The sequence below is a fragment of the Pistacia vera genome, unplaced genomic scaffold (assembly GCF_008641045.1).
Source record: "Pistacia vera cultivar Batoury unplaced genomic scaffold, PisVer_v2 Contig455, whole genome shotgun sequence".
NCBI classification, from domain to species: Eukaryota; Viridiplantae; Streptophyta; class Magnoliopsida; order Sapindales; family Anacardiaceae; genus Pistacia; species Pistacia vera.
In genome coordinates this window covers 227,985-243,581 of record NW_022196285.1, presented here as the reverse complement: position 1 = coordinate 243,581, position 15,597 = coordinate 227,985, and the positions used below count along the sequence as shown (strand labels likewise).

At 32.2% G+C, this 15,597-nt stretch overlaps 3 protein-coding genes across 3 annotated transcripts; all 3 read right to left on the bottom strand.

The window, feature by feature from the left end:
• Positions 1–1,636: 1,636 nt before the first annotated feature.
• LOC116144763 lies at positions 1,637–8,912 on the bottom strand. Its single transcript, XM_031430195.1, has 7 exons — positions 8,745–8,912; positions 7,934–8,374; positions 6,302–7,072; positions 5,548–5,733; positions 3,323–4,039; positions 2,083–2,804; positions 1,637–1,655 (listed from the first exon to the last, which is right to left on the bottom strand). The coding sequence occupies exons 1-7, from the start codon at positions 8,910–8,912 to the stop codon at positions 1,637–1,639; spliced, it is 3,024 nt and encodes a 1,007-aa protein (XP_031286055.1).
• Positions 8,913–8,958: 46 nt separating this feature from the next.
• On the bottom strand, positions 8,959–9,450 carry LOC116144762 (leucine-rich repeat-containing protein 57-like). Its single transcript, XM_031430194.1, has one exon. It carries the CDS (start codon positions 9,448–9,450, stop codon positions 8,959–8,961), a length of 492 nt encoding a protein of 163 aa, XP_031286054.1.
• On the bottom strand, positions 9,372–13,331 carry LOC116144761 (probable disease resistance protein At1g61190). The gene is made up of 2 exons (XM_031430193.1): positions 12,404–13,331; positions 9,372–10,086 (listed from the first exon to the last, which is right to left on the bottom strand). Exons 1-2 carry the CDS (start codon positions 13,329–13,331, stop codon positions 9,578–9,580), a joined length of 1,437 nt encoding a protein of 478 aa, XP_031286053.1. The 3' UTR covers positions 9,372–9,577.
• Between the last annotated feature and the right edge of the window lie 2,266 nt (positions 13,332–15,597).

Here is a 15,597-nt window from a genome sequence, read left to right as displayed (position 1 = left end):
CTTTAAACATTGGCCATTTAGAAGTATGTATTCCAAGATAGAAAGTTGCAAGTTCTGGTAGATTTTGAAGCTTCAATAAGGTTATATTCGGAAAGACAAAATTGACAACTGCATTTGCTTCCTCCTCTTTGCAACAACTTCTCTAAAAATTTACAATCCCCAATTATTAGTTGTTGGAGTTGGTGGTTTGGCTTGGAGATGGAAGAGGAAATGCATATATGTTTCCACAATTCCACAAGAACAAGTATGTCAAATTTTGATAAAAGGAAGTTGGATGTTAGTGTAGGAAATCTCTGTAGAATTGATATCTTTGAATGTCCATAACTTCAATCTAAGGGAAATGTCCTACAGTAAAAGTTAATGGTTGTTTCAATATAAAGTAAAAAATAATTTTATTATTTATGATATTTTAGAAAAATGTGTCCTTTTGTAACTTTATCAACTAAGGTCAATACTTAAAATTGTCTTTTTGTCTTCTTAGTTTTATGCACTTGTATGGGTATACTTGGAAAGCTGTTCATTTTGCTGGATCACGAAGTGCCAGCAGAAAAAATTAACCAAAAATTTTCATGGCATACCATACCAATTAAAAAGAATGGTGGAGTAGTCACCTAAATCAACTAAAGTTATCAAGTGTAAGAAGCTGGGTAAATCTCCTTGAAATGTTCTTAATTGAAGGATGCAAAAACCTTAAGGTCCTAGTCAAGGATCTCAATAGCCTTTGCTCGATCCTTCCTGATAACATGAAGGAAAAAAATGGAACATTATTATGCATGTATGGGTTAAAACTCTACATATGAAAACAAAACTACTTCCTTCTTAATGAATGGCAATACCATTAATTTTTAATATGTCCTGATGATCACTTCAATGGGTTTAGTATATTGGCATAATGAATCAGAAGTCTATTACTTTCCCTTTAGATATACTCTTCAAACCAGAGAGCTAATAAATTGCTTTGGGTAAACAATTCCTAGGGCTGCAGAGTAAACAAAATCTTACAAAAGGCTTCATGAACATTCATTGTCTTCATATTAAAATACCAAGAATAAACCAGTATAGGAAAGGTCATTGAAGGATTAGCTTCGTCATTTCATGTGCCCAAAGGAAAAAAAATTCAGCACAATACCAGGTTATGGGAGGTGGTGACATCATCTAAGGCCAAGATCTAGCTTGAAAATGTGTGGCCATGCCGCACGGCTGAGGCGAAAATCCGACCAAACCGGGCAGCTCAAGCAAAGATTCTGCTGGACCTTGAGTAGCCAAGCCGTTGACCGGTTTGCCGTTCCCAAATAAGGCCTTCTTAGCCGGATATTTGAGTTTATTTGTTTTACACTAACTTTAGAATTAAATTAATTAATAAATATTAAGAAAATATTTTTAATAATCTTTTATTTTTCAAGAAAATAATAATAGTATATGTGAAAGAGAAATGCTATAATTGCATAGTCAACTTATTATATATATTCTTTTGATTTATGTTTAAAAAGAAATGCCAACTCATCTAATATCATACACTTACCATAGTTTCCTTTGAAAATAATCTTCTTCTTCTTCTTCTTCTTCGAATCTGTAATTCCTTTGAAAATAATAATCTTCTTCTTCTTCTTCTTCTTCTTCTTCTTCTTCGAATCTTTTACAAAAATCTGAACAATCTGTAATCATAAAGAACAACAAATTAATATCAAAAGTAAAAACTGTGTAGAATGCTATTTTAAGCTCTAAATTGATCGTAATTTATCAATTAAACAAGAAAATGAGAAATTTCTTCAACAACTACTTCAATATATATGCTTCAAAAACATATATAAATTAACTTTAAGAAAACATAAATTGTAATATTGTAGCTTCTCTATATATACTTGGTAGTCTATAATTGATTCACTTAGAGGATTTTAATTAAAGACAAAATTAATAATAAAAATCATTGAGCATTGGCTAGTATTAATTCAATGAAGGAAAACGAAGAAGTCTATGGAAAATTTATATTGTTAAGTAAATGAATACTTACAATTTTGTAATTGTTGTATGATTGTATCAATGTCACTCTTCGAACGATTTTTACAGTTCAACCTCTTTAACCTTGGCATGTTTAAGCCTCCTCCAGAGAAAGTCTTCATCTTGGAGCATTCACTCACATATAAGCTTTCCAAATTTGGGAATTTTAAGGTGTAATTCCCAAAACAGAAACATGTGAGACTTTTTAAATTATAAAAGATCAACTCCTCCAATTTCTCAAAAACAATTTCATCTTTCTCTATATCTCCCTCATTTGCTACTACTTCCATAATCATTTCACAGTCATCTATAATCAACCTTTCTAGTAGCAGCAGACTTTTGGCTGTTGAGGATGACATTAAGTTTTGCATCTCATTGCAATAGCTTACCTTCAAAATCCTCAGATTTTCAAAAGATGCTAAAGATGGCAATAGAGTAGTCAAGTAGTGACAATATTTCACCTTCAGACTATCAAGATTTTGAAGAATTAAGTTCAATCGAGAGTCTTGTTTCCAAATGCACTTCAAATTAAAAAGTCCTTGCAATTTTAAATCTTTTAATTTTGTAAGTGCTCCGACATGTTCCTTATCCTCTTCAAATGAGAATACCTCTTCATATGAACTCACTTTCAGTATGAGTTTTTCAAGACTGATAAATTTGTGAAGGATTGGAATTGGAATGTTTGTATATACATCATTAATCAATTGACGAGTTTTTACTTTGCCAAAGCTCTCTTGAAATTCTCCTTCCCAAATCGACATGATATCTCTTCCACTTAATGTCAATTCCTCCGAATTGGAGTCAACCTTAAAAAAATCATGTCAATCAAATTAAAATTAATATTTCTGCTTAAAAACATATAATAATTATATATATAAAATTAAGCAAGAAAAAAGATATTCATTTAACCTTTTTTTTTCCTTTACAATTACCATGTAATTAGTCCAATTACTTTATCGGGCCACCTATAACCCTTGAATCAGAATAAAAAAGTTAACCTGAGGACTGAAATTGATACCTCTAATTAATGTTGATTTGTAAAATTTGATAGTTAAAACAAGAACATGACACGCGGAATTAGCCCAGCCACTGGAACAAATTGACTTTTTGATAACTTTATGCTAGGATAAGCCTAGTTTTGCATAGCACTAGATTAAAGCTTCCAATGCTGGAAGGAAATATGTGTATCTTATTCTAATGCAAAATTTGCATTACAGTACTTGTACACAAACTAACTTTAAAAAAATAGTTTATTATAATTAACACTAAAAACATAATATTATTATAATAGAAATATTTAAACTAATTAATTGAATATATATACCTCTTTTTTGTGTGCATGTTGTATAGTTGTATTAAGGTCATTCCCCCGATTCTCTACTTCTGCTTTCTTCATCATTTTAGTACTCGAACTCACATAGTTGACTTTATGTAACTTTGGTGTGCTTGAGATTCCTTGAGAGAAAGTCTTCATATTGGGGTAAAACTTTATAATTAACTCTTCCAAAGATGGGAAATTGATAGAGTAATTCCCAGAGCAAAAGCATGTGAGACTTTCTAACCAACTAAGTGACAACTTTTTCAAATTATCAAAAACAATTTCAGTACTTATTGTTGTATCTCCTTCTCCCTCATTTTCTACTATTTCAATCAACAGTCCACAATCCTTTATGCTCATTTCTCTCAGTTGCACCAAATTTCTAGCTGTTGAAGGTGTTATTAACTTCATAAACCCATTGCAATAGTCAACTCTTATAACTTCAAGATTCTGGAAAGAAGCTGAGGATGGCACTAGACTCATATATTTGCTACAACTCTGTAAATCTAGAACTTCAAGATTTGGAAGACTTGGAAAGAATAGTTCTTTGTATTGATCACAACAAAATAGTTTGAGCTCTTTGAGTTTTTCAAATCTTTGAAGGACCCCAAGTGGAATATTTGTTGAGTTATCATATGAGATATGAAGAGCTTTAGATTGACTCCACCATCTAATCCCTTTCCCACCGTTCCTTAATTCAAATACCTCCAAATCTTGATTGATCTACAAGATCCATCGAAAACAAAATCCAATTAGCTTTTCAATTATATACTTAAAACAAAAGTTTAGTTATTGGCTCAAAAGTCATAGGCCAAACCCAATCAAATTTTGACAAATCAACTACAATCTATTTTAAAACTAGTAAATTATATTTTATTAATATTTAAAATCAATATTAAAAATTGCATTCAAAAACTATTTTTGTAAACTACAGATTGAACATACTTTTTTGTTTTTGTTTAAAATAGAAAATAGAAACATGCTTTTCAAATGAATTTTATTTTTATTTAAATGAATTTAGATTATTCTTCAAAGGGCTGCCATGAATCAAATTTGTGAGCAAATGTTTCATTTATGTGATTTTACCAATTACACCCCTTGAAACCAAAAAGCTACTCAGCCGCCACTAACTTGGAAAACTACAGTATACACCTCCTCCTATTGTCTATTAAATTATTTGAATTTAAGCAACAATTTAATGGAAAAGGCTACAGATGCAAATCATAGCCACAAATCGCATGGCTGTGGTGCAACCTTAGATTGTAGACATGATTGATGGCTATGACTTCAACCCCATATTGCAAACTGCGATCTAATGGTTGTAGGCACCACTACAACCATTTTCAATTATTTTATTTTTTTACATTTTCTTAATTATTTTAAGAATAATTTATAATGTTATTTTATTTTTTAAAACAGTTATAGAAATAAAATTAATATTAATTTCTTAAAAAGTTTTTTTTTTTTTTTCCAAATTTCTATTATTTGAATTTTCAAATTTAGTATCTAATGGTTACAACTTTAAAAATATAATTTCAGATTTTGTAAATAGTTTTTTCTTTATATTTTCTAATTTTATCTTCTATTTTAGTAATATTCTTGTTTAATCTTTCCTTTTGGTATGAAATGTTAATTTTATCCTTTTTGACTATAAGTTGGACTTTGGACATTTACTTATTCATTTATTAAAGCTTCTAATGCAATTAATTAAAAAATGTGGTCTATAACATTATCAAATAGATGTGATAATTGAAAAGAAATCGGTACATAATTTATTGATAGTTACCCTAATATAATTTGATTCAAAATTTAATTTATTTATTACTCTTGGCCTCCACCAAATCATTTTAAAATAATTTTGAATTTATGATCCTGTTTAGGAGGCTTTCAAGTTGCAAACTCTTTGTAAATAATTTCTTCAATAATAAAATGAATCACTTGATAAACAAATTTCTAGTAAAAATAAAATTTCACTGTTGATTTCTAGAATTATATTGGATGATTTATTTATTTATTTATTTATTTTAAATCTAGTACGTAAATGAGTTTAAATGATAAGGTCCGAAAGCAAAATTGTTCAAATTAAATAACCATTAATTTTTCTAAATTTTTTTTCCAAGGAAAAATAGAGATGTTAAGAATTCTATAATTAAAGTTTTTGAAATAAATGTAATATATATGAAGTAAGTTAATTTTCTTTTTCAATAGAGAATGAAATAAAAGATGCATACCTTATCGTCCAAGAAGAGAGATTTTGGCTCAGAAATATGAAGTTCACCCTCCTTACCATCTTCTTGGAAGCTCATATGTTTTGAAGTGAACTTCTCACAGTCTCTCACCACCAATTCTTTTAACATTGGCCATTTAGAAGTATGTATTCCAAGATAGAAAGTTGCAAGTTCTGGTAGATTTTGAAGCTTCAATAAGGTTATATTCGGAAAGACAAAATTGACAACTGCATTTGCTTCCTCCTCTTTTGCAACAATCTTCTCTAAAACTTTACAATCCCCAATTATTAGTTGTTGGAGTTGGTGGAGGCTTTTGGCTATGGAAGATGGAAATGCATATTTTATGTTTCCACAATTCCACAAGAACAAGTATGTCAAATTTTGATAAAAGGAAGTTGGATGTTAGTTGTAGGAAATCTCTGTAGAATTGATATCTTTGAATGTCCATAACTTCAATTCAAGGGAAATGTCCTACAGTAAAAGTTAATGGTTGTTTCAATATAAAGTAATTAAAAATAATTATTATTATTTATGATATTTTAGAAAAATGTGTCTTTTTGTAACTTTATTCAACTAAGGTCAATACTTAAAATTGTCTTTTTGTCTTCTTAGTTTTATGCACTTGTATGGATAAACTAACAAAACTCGTTTCATCCTACTATTACTTGCAGTCTTGTAGCTAAAATATAATATTATTAAAATATATAAAAAAATGCAAAAATAAGTAAATATTTAAACTAATTACTTTTAAACATACATGTTCTTTGTATGCTCCATGTATTGTTTTATTAAGATCATTCCTCTCATTCTCTACTTCCTTTATTTTCTCCCATTTCCTGTTAGTCTCGTTGAAGCTCTCATAACTGACTTTGTGTAACTTTGGTGTGCTTAAGATTCCTCGAGAGAAAGTCTTCATATTGAGGCATTCTCTTATAATTAACTTTTCCAAAGATGGGAAATTGAAATAATGATTCCCAAAGCAGAAGCATAAGACATTGGGGCATTCTCTTATAATTAACTTTTCCAAAGATGGGAAATTGAAAGAATAATTCCCAGAGCAGAAGCATATGAGACTTTTTAAGTATTCAAGTGACAACTTCTTCAAATTATCAAAAACAATTTCAGTACTTCTTGTTGCATCTCCCTCATTTTCTACTATTTCTATCACCATTTCACATCCCTTTACGCTCAATTCTCTCAACTGCACCAAGCTCCTAGGCATTGCAGGTGTCATTAACTTCATCAACTTTTTACACTGACGTACATTCAAAACTTGAAGATTCTGGAAAAAAGCTAAGGATGGTCCTAGAGTGATCTGCATATGTTTCTCATCCTTTCCACATAAGAACATTTCTTTGTATCCACAATAATATAATTGAAGCTTTTCCAGATTTTCAAATCTGTGGAGGAGCCCAAGTGGAATATTTGCTAACCGATCAAATATGATCTTAAGAGTTTTAAATCGACTCTGCCAACTAATACGCCTAAACTTACTCTTTAAATACAAATCCTCCAAATTAGAGTTGATCTACAAATCCATTGAAACAAAAATCTAATTAGTTTTTTAATCATAATTTGAATAATGTAAAAATTTGTGGTTTTTGAACAGTACCCACTTTCATTATAAATGAAGATTCATGGATCTTCAAACAGTAACAAATTAGATGATTGGTGAGAGAGAAAAATATGAAAAAGTGCAAAATCTCTTTTTGAAGGAAAATCTTAAAAAGTTAATTAATTTGATAATGTCACAGTCACAGACTCACAGTCACCCTATGGTTTTTGTGAATCTCCTTGACATTATATCATCTTAAAGATTTGCTTCTTCTCTTACGTTTGTTGGATTCTTTTAGTTTTTGGGCTTGTTAATTGGGCCTGAGCCCATTTTGTTCCCTCCATACTCAATCACCTTCCACTATTCTTGTTTCTTCATTACTGATTTTGTTACGTTTCCAAGTTTTTCTTTATATTTTAAATATGGAACCAATGAAATTGGTTTAAATTAACTATGAGAAAGACAAAGGGTAATTACATATCATTGTTTAATCTACTTGTCAAATTAATTTCATAAAAGACACTACTATCCTATGAAAACTAGATATGTTTTAAAAACTTGTCTTCTTTTTGGCATGTATAGTAATAAATGAAGTTTTGTCTTTTTTTATTGTTAGATATTTTAGAACATGTCTTTTTTCTTATAGTTTCACAAAAGGTTGTCCTCTAATCGATGATAACCTTATATAAAATCATATTGATGATTTACAGTAAACCTTTGATGATTTCTAAAATTATTTTTCTAATTTTTTTGTTAAAAAAAGAGACATTAAGAATCACATTAATATATTAAAGATTTTTTTTTTCAATAAAGAAGTAAAAAAGAGACTCGTACCTTATTGTCCAAGCAGAGGGGTTTATGAAATGAACTTTCATGGAAGGTTAGATATTTTGAAGTGAATTTTTCACATTCTGTCACCTTTAACCTTTTTAACATTGGCAATTCCCAAGTATCTATTCCATGACAAAAAGTTGCAAGTTTTGGTAAATCTTCAAGCATCAAAAAGGTTATCCTTGGAAAGGCAAAATTAACAACTTCTTTCGCTGCTTCTTCTTCTGCAACAATCTCATCTAAAACCTCACAATGACTTATCTCAAGGTGTTGTAGAGTCTTGAGGCTTTTGGCAATGCAAAATGAAAACGCATATTTTATCTTTCTACATCTCGTCAAGGTCAAGCTTGTCAAGGAAGACATGAATGTTGGACATTGGCTGTCCCAAATCTTTCTAGAACTAGTAACTTCAAGTTTCAAGGCCACCAAATTGGAGAAAATAACCTAAAGTCAAAGATAATTGATGTTTCAATATTTACTCATATGAAAAAAAAAAAAGTAATAATTGGTTATTATGGATTTATAGTTGACATACCATTAATATTAACAATGTATCTTTTGTCTCTCTAATAATTTTCATCATGATATCAAGCATGAATTAATGAAATCGATTTGACATAAATCACAAAGTTATGTAATTATTGAAAAGAAGTACGTAGTAATGAAATTTAACAAAAAATTTAAATCACTAGAAAAGAATGCAAAAAGAGAACAAATAATTCAATATCACAACTATATGTTACCAAATGAGAATAAAGTACATTAATATATATATATAAAATAGAGAAGTACAAGAGGTTAACATCAATCAAACCTTTTCATTAAAAAGTGGCGTGAGATTGTTATCATCATCTGAAAATTCGGCCAATCGTAAGAGTTCAACATTCTTGAAAATTTGTAATTCTTCTAAAGAGATGGTAGAATCATATTTAAATTCCAACATTCTTGAAAATTCGTAGGAGTTCAACCATTCATTGTCCATTATGTTATATCGGGATGACCAATCTCCTATTGATATTTGGTACCTTTTAAGCTCTCTGGAATAAGAAGTCTTTAAGCAACATCTTGTTATCTTCAATATCTATTTCTAAACTGGTCAATTGAGACAAGTGCTTTAACTCCTTGAGTACGTCAACCTTCCACTGAATACAACATCCCTTTATATACAATTCTTCTAGCTGGGATAGTTTTGATATCACATTCGACACAATAAATTCTAATTGCCCACAATTGCTTAAATCCAATAACCTTAACTGAGTCAATTGACCCATTTCTGTAGGCAACTCCTTAATATTAGAACCTTGCAAACTAAGGACTTTTAGTTTCCTTAGCGTTCCAATGATAGCAACATCTTTAATTTCACTATAATCCAAACACAATGTTTGAAGGTTTGTCAAAAAATCAAGTGAAGACGGCAATGACAATCGTTGCATATTACTTAAATTTAAGACTTTGAGCTTTGACATCACCATGAAAAAATCCTCAGGGATTTCAAACAAAGAGACCGATGAATTGATCATATAGAAAAATTCAAGATCTGGACAATCCAAATCTTTAGGCCAAAGCTTACTAATAATGCTACTATCATGTGAGGAGATTCTTGTGCATTTTCTGAGCTTGTCTTTATCCTTCCATTCCTTCTCAATGTCATTTTTCATTGTAAAAACATGGTGGTCTATATATGCAATCGTTATGGCAACGAACAGAATCATGCATAGAGAATTGTTTGCTTCTTAAACCTTCAAGTAACAAACAAGAATCTTTGAGTTCACGAACTACTTTTTCTAGTCTATTTCGAGCTCCTTCCATTGTGAGGTTATTTCTTTCAAGTACATCCAAATTCACGACATGTTTGAACAAGTCTGAAATGGATGTATCATTATTCATTAAACTAGAAATCAAAAAAGTTTTCTTCAATTTGTCATTTCTTAAATAGTTGTAACTCAAGGCAAGCTTCTGATATTCCTTTTCTAGTAATCCCTCGAACTTTGTCGGTGAAGGTTCTCTCAATTCTCCCAAGGCAACTTCCCAATCAAATGGATGACTCTTGCTCCTTAATGCTTTTGTTATAGCACAAATGACAATAGGCAAACCACCACATTCCTTGCATACATCTTTCGGCAAAGAATTCAATCTACGTGTTTGAATTACATCACCTGCATAGGAAGCTAGGATTATATTTATCTTATTGGACTTTTTTATAAGTAAAACCATCAACTTTTCTGTTTTTTGAATATCTAAGTAAATTAATGTCTTATAATATTCCTCATTGTTATTTTTCTTTCCACTCTTTATCTCTAAAGTCATAGAAATACATTTGTCTTACTCTCACCAAGAGGATTAAGGCTTTTGAAACAGTTTTTTTATAGAAAAGAAAAAAAAAACCTGAAGAGAAATGAGAAAAGACACTGGGGCAAGAATATTAGCAAGCAGGGTGACAAAAAATAGAGAAAATGTAAAATGAAACTGCCAAGTCAATTCTCATTGTTGTGAATATAGGCTGAAACTAACGGCATCAAAGCAGTATAACAGTTCCTTTTAGTGACAAACAGAAATAGAGAATAATGAAACTATATATATATATAGTTTTCCTTAAAAGGAAGTGTATGTTTCTTAAAGGAAAACAAATCTATTTTCAAAAAGAAATTCAAAATAGACAGATTGAAGATGTTGAAGCAGAAAATTAAGAAGATGCAAGGTGTAACAAATTTTGCTGAAGTATCGGTAAAATCATATCGCCGGGCTATATCAACTTAATTTTTTTTACTTAAAACGATAAACAAATTTTCATTCTTTTATTTGATTCAATCTAATGATTGTGAATAGGTGGTTATAAGTAGTTATTTTGCTTATCAATTCATCACCTTTTAAAAGGTTGGATTATGATTTATGAATGGTTACTAATTAGTATTTTAAATAAGTTAAAAATTTAAGTTATTATAGTCTAGTGGCCCTGTTGAGACTACGGTTAATTGAGATGCAATTCTCGTGTGCAAGCTTTTGCAGCAAATTCTTACTGCTTAGCTTGAGGGAGGATGTTAAGACTATGGTTAATTGAGGGCCGAGTTACTTGAGATGAGTTACTTTAGCTGGGCAGAGACTATGGTTAATGTGAGTTACTTCAGTGATTAGTGTTTCTTTGCTAGCTACAGTACTTTAATGCTACAGTACCGCTACAGTACTTAATGCTACAGTACCGCTACAGTACTTCAACTGAAGTTTTATTAAATCTGGAAAATTGATCAACAGTTGAGAAGCTACCATTTTATGTTTCTTTGCAAAATTTGTAAGAATCACACGGATTGTCAGCGTGGATTCTTACTTGTATAAAAACTTTTCGAGAACCATTTGTAAGTTAAGTTGGAAAATTAACAAAAGAAATCATTTCTGGAAGTATCCAAAGTTTCTCTCAAAGTTCTTGTTTGTTTCCTTAGATATTTTTTCTGCATTATCTGTTTGTTTCTCTAGAAAGTTTTGCAACTTTCTGCTTCTCTTTTCATTCGATCCTAGAACCTTTATAGGCCCTAATCGTTTTGTAAAATTTTGTAATTGGAATTTGGAGGCTAGCTAGGTAGGTAACAGGTAACTGGTGGAATTAAACTTAAAAGTTTGATTTGTATTGTTTAATTTGAATTTATAGATGTTAAATAATGAAGTCTGCGACGTCGTTCACAGTCAAATAAAACGCTGCCGTTTTGCTTATTAATCCAAAATTGATCATAGCCCTTCGATTAAGGAAGATCTGAAGGTTTCAGTTCGCTCAGTAGTCAACGATATAAAAGAGGCCATTCTCTCATTTTGCTGCAGTTCAGTTTCTTTAGGTTTTTTGTCTCTCAGTAAACACGATTGTAACCTAGGTTAGGGTTTGTCATTCATATTCATTCTTCTCAATGTAAATCTGTCTAGAGTCTTGTTTGAGGGCTGGGAGTTCCTTAAAGGTTATTGAGCACTCTGGTGTTTGTACAGGTTCACGGTATAAAGGGAAGAGAGTTGAGTGATTGATTTTGTAGTTGATAGAGAGGGTGAGTTGATTGTAATCTGTATCATTTGGAGTGATTAATCATAGTGCAGTGAGCTCCATAGTCCGGAACTCAACGTGGATGTAACTTGTTCTATATTGAACAAGCGAACCACGGTATATTGTTGTGTATTGTTTGATTTCTTGTTCTTGCTTGATTTGATATAGGATTGATGTTTTGATCTGAGGATTTAGGATTAGTTTACAACAATAGAGTGTAATGTGTTTATTAAATTTAGTTACCTTTTGGATGAAAGAGCCAATATATCTTAACGTATCAGTTTAAAATATTACTTGTTTGAACGACTATAGTCTAAATTTTCTATTTATTCACATCAAACCATGACACAGATTTTGTATAAGGGCCAAGACTATAGTGCGAGTAAAAATGAAATTATGAAAATCAATAAAATATAATATATGATGAAAAGTGAAAATTCTGTAACTTAAATTACCTGCCATCTTCTGGAATAGGTTCCAAGCTTCTTCTTTATTTAAAATACCCATTTTGAAATTATTGGTGGAATTCATCATGTTTAACACCTCAAGGTCTCTTGTTGTGAACAGTAGTTTACATCCACCACGATCATCTTTGGAAGGAATTCCCACCATCACTAAATCAAGATCTTCCCAGATATTATCCAGAATCAAAAGAATTTTCATAGGCGTCTCATCCTTCTTATCCCTCTCATCCTTCTTATGCATCTTCAATCTTGCATGTAACTTATTTGCCTTAGCTGCTACAGCACTTTCCTTATCCAATTTGAGACCTAATTTTTCAGCAATTTTTAGTTGAATGGTCTCTATATTTGGGGTTTCTGTTACTTCTATCAAAACCACCTCATCAAAGAGTGGTTCTTTCATGGCTTTCCTCCCAACTTCCTGCACAAGCGTGGTCTTCCCAAGACCACCCATCCCATAAACACCGATCATGTAGATATTCCCATCATTTAATGCATCCCATACATTCTTCTCAGTGGAGGTTCTTGATTCGAAACCCAAATAATCGTCATTATTAGATCTAAGCCAAATGTCCTGTTGGATAATTGGAGAGGATACTTCATTGAATTCCTCATCTAGGAGTTGATTAATATCTTTCTCCTTTAATTTGAATGCTTTCTTGCTATGTTTGTAGCGGGTGATCCAGTTGGGGCACAATCCCTTGAAACATCGAGCGTTGTTTCCTTCCTCTGCAATCAACTGCTCTGCTTCAGTAATGGTCTTCTCAACATCCGTCTGCCAGTCCTTAACATTCTGTTTGATCACTTCCACGTTTCTTTCAGCAGCAGTAACCTTAAGCTGCACTTCCTCTCTCGTATTCTTCAGCTTCCTAACTTCACCTTGGAGATTGTCAATGTTCTTCTTGTAGTTGTACAGGTACATAAATTGACGCCCAACAGGAGCAGCCAAGCACTTGACAACATCCAGAACAAAACTCGCGATATCGGCCAATCTCAACACTTTTTCCTCATCTGGTATCGAGCCGACTCGGCTCGATTCGTTAGAGAGAACGAGCTGAGTTTGAGCCTGTCTCGGCTCGGCTCGGTAGGCTTGCGAGCCGAGCCAGGCTCGAATTATTAGGTGGGTTTTAGGTATTTTTGTAAAGTATGGGGATTAAACTGAAATTTTCAAAACAAAAAGTTTGCAAAAATAACCAAAAAAAACCCCGATATTAAAATCCCTAAAACACGACCGAAACCCATTCGCCAACGAATCCAAACCAAATCAGACTGAAAACAAGAAGAAGAAGATGGGAGGAAGGGGAGAGCAGTCAAAACCAAACAAATCAATCAAAGTGTTGTTCAAATATGGTAAACAAGTCAAGATGCCGTTGGGGTTTGGTGTGTTGCCATTTTGCTTCTCTGTGAGGTTCCTCTTTTCTCTTCTTACTAGGGAACCTTGTTAATGGTTGGTGCTGGTGATGGCATTGTTTTTGGGTGGGCTGTGTGATTTGTTTTTGGTTTTTTCTTTTTTGTTGGTGGTTGGAAGGTGGGACATTCGGCTTTGTTGGTGAGTGCTCTGGGATTATGTTTTTTTTGTTGGTTGTGTCATGTGGTGGTGTGGTTCTCTTCAAGGAAGAAGGAGGCAAGGCTTGGAGGCTACTGGACTTTTTGTTCTTGGAGTGTTTGCAGCAAATGGGTGCTTTGCAGGTGGCTGGTGTTAGCGGTCTGGTGTGTGACTTCTCTATTGGTTGGTCTGCTGATGGATCCCGGTTTTCGTTCAGCTGGTGTGGCTATGAGAGTGTTTCATGTGGTCTCTCAGAGGGGGTTTTGAGATTCTGGGGGTTGGGTTATCTGCTCTTGGGTTTTAATTTTTAAAAAAAAAATAAAACTGCATATTTTAAACCCCAATAAAAGTGAACAGATGGCAAGCGGCGGTGCAGCTCCTTCCGTCCTTGTGCCATGTATTTTGTTTCTTACTAACGTCTTTTTTTTTTTTAAAAAAATTGTCTCATCCTCTTTCTTTACTCTTTCTTTTGTTGGGGGGCCCTCATTTTCTCTCTCTTTCTCTACATCTGTGTATTTTGTTTCTTACCTTTTTTTTGAAACTGTCTCGTCCTCTTTCTCTTTCTTTACTCTTCTTTTATTTGAAACAGTACAAATTTTGAGAATTAAACAATGACAGCTTCATATCACAACTTAGAAGGAAAGGGAAATTTAGTGAAAAAATCACAATTTAAAGGAAAATCAGAAAAAGGGCAGACGCCAAAAAAAAAAAAAGAAAGAAGAACAAAAAAAAATTACAGTTTAGACAAAAATTACTGTTTAGAAGAAAGAAAAAAAAAATTGAAGGGAAATAAGAAAAAGGGTAGGCGGCTAGCTAAATTTTGTTAAAAAAATATATTTGGAGATGGCTCGCGAGCCGGCTCGAATTCGGCTCGATGAGCCGGCTCGAAATATACTAAATCCACTATCGAGCCGAGCCGAGTCACATAATTTCTGACTCGACTCAACTCGGACTCGGCTCGTTTACTCATCTTCTCTCACGAGCCGAGCTCATTAAGCTGAAAACTCGACTCAGCTCGGCTCGGCTCGATAACACCCCTAGTCCATAAGTACCATTTATAGTGCAGTCAAATAAACAATCAGAACAAAGTCCATCCAAATCAAATAATCATCAAATGTACAGACTTATAGGACACTAGCTTAAAATTCTACGGTTAATAATTTCAGTAATACCACCAGCTACATTATCTAATTATTATTTTTTATATCAAATTATTAGAACTTATAATATATATTCAAAAGCGATCTCGTTTGAGAGTAAAAGTATTTTTGGTGGGTATCTGAAGGGGTGAGTGAGAGAAGTTTCTGAGTGAGAAGTATTTTTGAGTGGTTTCTAAAAATTTGAGAGAGAAGAAAACTGAAGATGAAGAGATGGAATAATTGATGACGGTGGAGACCCACCACAACGTGAATATCCATGAAAGTAAAAATTTAAAAAGTCTGAAGATTATAAAGGAGGAAAAGAAAGGAAAGATGAAGTGAGCTATGAGGGTCAGAGACGTTGACAAGACTTTGTTCAGACAAACCAAAATGGGAAGGAGAGGAAGACTCTTACATCGAGTGAAAGACCTTGTATTAACAAAAAAAAATTTTAATCACAAAAAGTTTATTATCAACCATTAATTAAAAATAAATGCTTAGAA